Here is a 7,669-nt window from a genome sequence, read left to right on the forward strand (position 1 = left end):
CCATATCTGTAACCAGTTTAATTTTCAATACAAAATATATCTTGACAAACTGCAATTAATTTTAGTTCAATGTAGAATCTGGTTAAAAATGGCTCCAGTTTTGTTCTGAATAACTTAAGATGACTTTAAAAAAAAAAAAGAAAATTAAGTCTGATCATTTCATTGTACTTGACTGGTTATAATGTAAATAGAAGATCATTATTTCTTAAGGAACTACTTCTCAAATTTCAACTGGGATAATTAATAACTATATTTATAACTAAATCAAAACCAAAAAAAGTTATTTATACACAATGTAATTAGAACTGGTTAAAATTAAAATTTCGTGAGCTAGTGGACATTTGTATATTTACTGCATGAACAAAGTCTGAACCAGAAGGTTAATGATATGCACTGCATTCAAGCATGAAAGAGATCTTCACTGGTATTTTGGCTCTCTTGTGTAGTATTGTAACAGTGCGAGTTAATGACAGGGGAAAAGACAATACTAGAGTTCTTAACTGCAGCACATATTGAAGTAGGAATATGCTGGTGTGGTGTTAAGGTTTTTTAAGAGGTCATTAGAATTGTTTCCCTTCTGTAACGTATCCATGGCCCCGGAAAAAAAGAGTGAGGAACCACAATTTAGATGAACAGACAAGTAAAACACATGCTGATAAACAATCATAAAATGATGAGAAAAATATGTTAAAATTTATTATGTCTCACAGATATCTGGAAGTTGTCCCACTCTGCGATTTAATCAAGAAACACAATTAACACAAATAAAAAAAGGACTAAACTTGAATGAGCACAACATTGACCAGACCAATCCATCTGTACATGTTTCATACTGTGCAGACAAGGCAACAGAGCACAGGGAAGTAAATCTGTAATGGAGCTCTACAAATCTCTTACATTACCTGGTGCATGTTAACATACTGTGTACAACGTCACACTGTTTTGTCGAGTTTTTCCAACATTTTCTTCAGTTTTTTGAATTTATTCTTTCCCATTCTGTTCTTTTTCTCGCTGCCTGGTTTCACGTTTATGGCCTGCTTTTTCTTCCCTCCCTGTTTGTTAGCCTTTTTTGCTGTGGGATCGTCCGTTGTCTTCTCCGTGGGCTTCTTAGCCTCTGGCCCTTTCATAGTGTCTCTATCCAGCTTGGCGACCTTTGCTTTCTTTGGTCCAGCAGGCGAGGCATTTTTGCGCTTTGACTCGAGGTTTACTTTTTTCTTGCCGGCTGTTCCATTGGCTTGGGCTTTTTCCTTTGAGTCACCTGCTTGACTGGGGACAGTCTTGTTGGTCTTGTCACCTTTGGATGGTTTGGTCTGAGGAGGTTCTGTAACTGCGATCACCTCAGGAGCCTCTGAAGTATCTTCTTCTAAATTAGTAACAGGAATATTATGTTAGTTAACAAGAAACAGCAATTCAATTCTTACTTAAAGCTGCAGTGTGTAACTTTTAAATATAAACAAATGTATGTTAGATTTAAAACACTGTCAACAGTTCAAACAACGCTGATTAAACCTGTCATCCCGTCACAGTTAATTTGTTATTTTGATTCATTTTTTTTGTCAAGACACTGCACTAGTAAAGCCAAGCGGTTGCAAACAGGTTGGAGTGCGACTGAAAACACAGAAGCACCCAAGAAAAGAGAAATCTGGTGAATACTAAAGATCAAAAAATGTGGTCAGTTGGGCATCATAACCATTTCTTGCCCCCGCCCACCCCTGCAGTGCTACTGTATTACACGCAAATGCTCCCTCAGTCAGATCTGATAGTACTGTTTGACAGAGCCCATTTTCAGATGAAGGACCCAGTATACAAATAATGTTACATCATTTCTGTTCACCAAGTCTAAACGCAGGTAGAATAATAACATCACCAACAACCAAAATCACAAAATGTTCATTATTGCAGCATTAATTAATAAAGCCGTTTTATAGTCATTTAACATGTGTTACCTTTCCCTGATGAAGCTGTTGGGATTACATTAGAGAACTTCTTCAGTTTGGCCACAAAAAATCCATCCATATTGTGGGAATGAGGATAAAATCTCCGGGAGAGTCGCAGAGAAGGGTGGAATCTGCGTTCTTTGAACCTACAAGAATGAAAAAATAAACGTAGGCTTGACGATCAAAGTATTTGCAATCAAATACTTGATGAGAAAAACACAAAATGGTTATCTTATTTACCTGGTGAAACCTTCTTTGCCAAAGTCAAGTCCTGTGGGAACTAATTTGACGTTCCTTTTCTTTAACGCATAGTCCACCACCCATTCATTCTCCTCCACCTAGTGGAATATTTTATGATCTTTATCCAAGCCTTTCTCCAACACAATCTACACCACACTCAGATAAATGCAGTGCACATGGTAGAAACCCTATTTCCTTACCATGATAGAACATGTACAGTAGACCAGATATCCTCCTGTGGGTGACTCGGCATTGACGGAGTCAATAGCAGACAGAATCAGCTCCTTCTGCAGGTGAGCAGAGCGCATTATGTCTGCCTCGTCCTATCAGGAAGCAGAAGGATCACAGGAACACAGCATTATACATGATCTGACACTGAAACTTATCGACATGGGTGTATGTGTAAAGAGTGGTTTACCTTGCTTGTCTTCACCGCTGGATCTTTAGCAATAACACCTGTGCCTGAGCATGGAGCATCGAGCAGTACTCTGTCAAACCCGCCCATTACCTGTGTGCAAGGTTTCAAACAAGAAAGCAAACTATAAAACTCTGAAGCACATGTTAACACCAGAGACCATGTTTTTGTGGACGGAGGTGTGGATGGTACCTTTGGGAACTGCCTGCCATCGTAGTTACAGATCACAGTGTTGGTGACGCCGAGACGATGGATGTTTCCAACCACACTCTTCAGTCTTTCAGCGTTAGCATCATTCGCCACAATTATCCCGGTGTTTCTCATCAGCTGCGCTAAAGGTAGAACATTCTCATTTATCTTTAAGCAGACTGTCGCATTTAACTCCTTTGAGTTTCAATAAATTATTTCAGTAAATGTTAAAGCAAAAGTTAGTTAAAGCTTATCAGATAAGTGAAAATGGAATATTTAAAGTATTTGACTGTTGGTCGAAAATAAAGAACGCCGTTTGGTTCCAATAATCTCACATATTCTTGACAATTTTTTAAAAACTCAAAATATTTTTCAATGATCAAGAAAATCAGATGTTTGAAAAACCTCATGGTTATAGTAGTTGTCCATAATACAAATGACACTTACCAATATAAGTGGTTTTGCCTCCTGGAGCTGAGCTCATGTCCAACACCAACTCTCCCTCCTGTGGAGAAAGTGCCATGACGGGCAGGAAACTGGACGCACCCTGCAGCATGTACTGACCAGCGAGATACTCTGGAGTCGCACCTGTTTACATATGACAAAGATTACACTTTAATCTTTTGAGGCTACAATTGGTCTGAGATATTCTCCAATAACACTACCAAGAAGGGCCTTGCTCACACAACAAGAGTTGTAGCCTGATTATCTGCTTCCAATGAGTTTTGGCAAGTCACAGCTAATGATTGTGACATATTCAACGGCACGGCTCGCTAAGACCCACTGACCCCCCTTCTGTTGTGTTGCTGACCACAATCAAATTTGATCCGACAATGACTTAAACCATGAGAGCCAATCAGAGAGCAGGGAGCCGGTGAGGACAACTGAAATCCAAGGGAGACGGTAAAACAGAAACAACAGTGACGGCACTACTATAGTAGAAGTTCACCCGTCCACTGATGAACCAGGTAACTAAATTAAGCCTGGCTATACACAGTCTTTGACTGGAAAATAATCAGGAGCACAACAGAGGTTAATCAGAGAAAACACATCACATGTCACTTCTTACATATGTTTTCATAACCAGACATATCCGTGACAAGACACATCAGATGGCGACTCCTCCTTGTGTAATATGGTGTAATGCAGGAGACAGGACTGACTCAAACAAAGGCCACAGGTTTTCACCAGACATATCTTTATAAAAAGTAATGTATGTGGGATGGACAATGATCCTCTGACTCTGAACGCTGTGTAGTCGTGTGAACTTTGCTTCGGTCTGATCTTTGACATGGATGTAGTGAAACTTACCTACAGGTACTGAAGAGTCATAGATCACCAAACCCACTTTAGACCATTTCCCCAGTGGATCAAGGTTCACTCCTCTGTTGATCAGAGCCTTAACAAGAAAAAACATAGACCAACATGTTCAGTGTGTGAAGCAGCTTTAAACAGTATTTGACAAGAACCAAATGACTTCTGCCAAAATGTTAACTGGTAGTTTTTGCATTAATCAAGCACATTGTTCAATTTGTGAAATGTAAGGCATCACTAACCTGTGCAAGATCCCGCCTCCTTGTCTTCAGTGTGTTGGTCCGAATTGTGACCGGTCTCTGAATTTCATTGGCCTCGAGGAAATCAACCAGCTGTTGGTGAGAAATTAAGAAAATAGTTTATATGAAGCTGTTATTATACATTTAAAATGTCATTTTAAATCTATCAAGTTTTGTTCTGTACCACAGGAGAATGAGAAAACCCACACACACACACTCACCTCTGATAGAGGGAAGAGGTCTATTAATTTCTCAATGAGGAAGTTGTTGTAGCTGTAATAGGTGCTGAGATCTTTCTTCAGGAGAGTGATGTACTCTTTTCTGTCTTTCCCCACCTCCCTTTTTGTGGAGAAATTACAGAGGACATCGACGTTGTCCTTTATCCTTTGATAAATTGTCTTCAGGTCTACAGCCAGGACACCTTAAAAATGCAGAAGAGAAGAAATAAATGACAGAATATGTTTTGTAAATATGCTTCAACACAGAAATCTTATTGGAATAACATATTAAATGGCTCACCCTCTTTCTCACTCTCTTCCGCCCCAGGCAGCCTAAATATATCCATTTCATCAATGTTGGCTTGTACCGTGTCTTCCTCATCCATGTCACCGTCAGATTTCTCTTCCTCTTGATCATCATCGTCGTCGTCATCTTCCTCATCGTCGTCATCATCATCATCACTCTCAAGACCCATGCTTTTTTTCAGCTTCTTGTCTTTCTTCGCTGCACGCTCAATAGGAAGGAGCTAAATATGAAATAAAAAACAAGGAAAGTAGTTATTCAATCAAAATAATTATATAAAACCTATATATTTACCACATTCAATCCCTTAAACATTTACAAAATGTGCAGTTTTTTCCAGTAAAAATATTTCTTTGTTAAACATTCTGCTGGTAGTTTCACATACTTCTTCTCCATCACTTTCTTCATCTTCAGCGGCTTCTTCCCCACTGCCGTCATCAAGTGTGCCGTAATCATCGACCATTTCTTCATCATCGTCATCATCCTCTTCATCGCCCTCATCATCCTCCTCCTCTTCGTCTTCATCCTCCTCTTCTTCCTCCACTTGTTTCATTTCTGATTTTTTTGCAACCTTCTTTTCCAGGTCTTTGCCTCCTTTCTTCTTTGGCTGTTCCTCCACGTCTTCTTCCTCATCATCTTCCTCCCAGTGTTCATCACTGTCATCCTCACTTTCAGCTTCACCAACTTTGAGGCTCTTCTTTGCAGGTTTCAACCATTTACTGTTCTCATCAGTGAATCCTTGAGCAAGAGAGAAATGATAAAAAATTATAATAGAAATGATTAATAATTTCTGACATTAATTTCTTTACAGTTGCTGTATTATTTCATTATGTCCACATCATCATCATATCTGCACTGCATTACACGCTGAATAATGCTGATACTTTGACACCTACAGAAAATATTTCATCCACACATGTTTTGGGCAACAGTTAAAGCAAACATTGAGGAACTCTGGGTTTATTTACACACAGAACATTTTGATGCTGCAAAACATCACCACCACATTAACAGACAATGATGCGTTTACCTTTCTTGGGCTTTTTCTCTGCATTATTTTGAGGTGTTTTCACATTCTGGACTCTCTTTGCAGCTCTGAAAACAAAACAATATGAATAAGCTACTTGCAAACAAGTGTGATGTACATATTCAGTCAATATTTTACCTTTTCCTGGATCTGCTTGACAAACGTTTTGGTCCAGTTTCCTCTGCTAACAGAAAAAAAATAACAGACCATGTTAGTGAACAAGCCTAGATGGTGTTTTGTTAACATTTCCACAGTGAAGACATGATGGGGAAAGGAAACCATAGTCACCTTCAGATATAAACTTGGACAACTCAGTCTCTGCTCCCTGCTGTTTCTTGGATTTTTTTCCAGGCCCTCTTTTCACCTTGTTGGTGGGATCCAACTTCCGACCCATGACTCCAAGGTGAGCTACACACAGGTAACCTGAAATACAGAAGATAGCAATCTATAGACTGTCTGTGCAGATCAAGAGAATTTGATCAAGTTTATCATTCAAATAATTGTTCAGTCAGCAATCATTTCTAGGGCTGCAGCAATTAATCGATTATTAATCATTTGTTCATCTTCCACCGCTTTATTCTCCACATGAGGCTTGCGGGGTGCCGGTGTCAATCCCAGCTGACATAGGGCAAGATCCATTATTAATTGATTACTAAATTAATTGTCAACAATTTTGATAGTCAATGAATCAGTTTGTGTTTATTAGCTTCTAAAATGTGAATATTTATGGTTTCTTTGCTTCAGATATATTGATTTGTGCACAAAACTGCCAAACAACACTGTTGTGTCAGCATGTTACCCGTCTACCTGACTTGTCTTTAGAGCCCAGACCCACCTGCCATCAAATATTTGTACACGTTAAACACCTTGAAAAATCCCCTGATCTGAACTTCAATTACTTAAATTAATTTCCAAGTTCTGCAAATAAATGCATCAAAATACAAAAGGCACTGAAAAATCTGCTTGATGTTGGCCTTAAAAATAGGTCCCTCTCTTCATTACGTTTGGGTTATTATTGCTGATTGTTACCAAATTTTCTGCCTTGTCCATAAGGTGTACACGTTTTTGGGTCGTTTAAACTCAGGACATAGCTGTTAACAGACAAACATGTTATTAAACGATCTCAGTGAGTATCACGGTCATTTCCAAACCGAATGTTGTTATTCACTGAACACATGACGTTTAATTCAAGCAGCAATGAGAAGGTGACGTTATTACAAGATAAGGAGCTTTTATACAAGTTGAGCGCACGAAGTGTTGATAAATAAAAGCTACGCAGATCTCGTTCATAAATTCACACGAGTGTTCGCCTCAGTGAATCTCAGCGACAAACTTTCACATACTCACCGACTGCTCTGTGACTTTATGTTCCAACTTCTAGCGAAAATGTGGAAGATCAAAATGTTCACACGTGAATCTTCCAACAGCACGTTGTAGTGGAACATCCGGCGCACACTGATGACGCTGTCATGGTGGGTCCATGTGCACGCGCGCACACACACCATTAGCGAGAGTTTTTTGCAGTTCAATTCTGTGGCTGTGTACTGTGTATACATACATATTAACAGACATCAGTGAAATAATCTGAGTATTATATAAATAAAGTGTGACTAAACGTTTGTTTGATTGAAACAAACCCATACATAGATGTAATACACAACTTCAACGTACGTTCATATATTGAGTGATATTATCAGACACAGTATGTCATATATATGTTTATTTATCTTGTGGATATATGTGAGCATACATGTCTAAAATACTAAATGGCCATAGTTAAAATCTG

General features: G+C 38.8%; 1 protein-coding gene across 1 annotated transcript; it reads right to left on the reverse strand.

The window, feature by feature from the left end:
- Positions 1–671: 671 nt before the first annotated feature.
- nop2 (NOP2 nucleolar protein homolog (yeast)) lies at positions 672–7,340 on the reverse strand. Its single transcript, XM_044035043.1, has 16 exons — positions 7,231–7,340; positions 6,172–6,306; positions 6,022–6,067; positions 5,887–5,951; positions 5,242–5,594; positions 4,854–5,079; positions 4,556–4,755; positions 4,338–4,427; positions 4,093–4,180; positions 3,229–3,369; positions 2,785–2,924; positions 2,596–2,685; positions 2,378–2,500; positions 2,178–2,275; positions 1,947–2,083; positions 672–1,363 (listed from the first exon to the last, which is right to left on the reverse strand). The coding sequence occupies exons 2-16, from the start codon at positions 6,275–6,277 to the stop codon at positions 933–935; spliced, it is 2,334 nt and encodes a 777-aa protein (XP_043890978.1). The 5' UTR covers positions 6,278–6,306; positions 7,231–7,340; the 3' UTR covers positions 672–932.
- Between the last annotated feature and the right edge of the window lie 329 nt (positions 7,341–7,669).

Source organism: Solea senegalensis, linkage group LG9 (genome assembly GCF_019176455.1).
Source record: "Solea senegalensis isolate Sse05_10M linkage group LG9, IFAPA_SoseM_1, whole genome shotgun sequence".
NCBI lineage: Eukaryota > Metazoa > Chordata > Actinopteri > Pleuronectiformes > Soleidae > Solea > Solea senegalensis.

Excerpts from the sequence above, each read along its gene's own strand:
- nop2 (XM_044035043.1), bottom strand. The coding sequence starts at position 6,277 with ATGGGTCGGAAGTTGGATCCCACCAACAAGGTGAAAAGAGGGCCTGGA. Across the intron at positions 5,080-5,241 it reads AAGAAAGTGATGGAGAAGAA|CTCCTTCCTATTGAGCGTGC; the intron begins GTATGTGAAACT and ends TTTCATATTTAG. Across the intron at positions 2,084-2,177 it reads GGCAAAGAAGGTTTCACCAG|GTTCAAAGAACGCAGATTCC; the intron begins GTAAATAAGATA and ends TCATTCTTGTAG.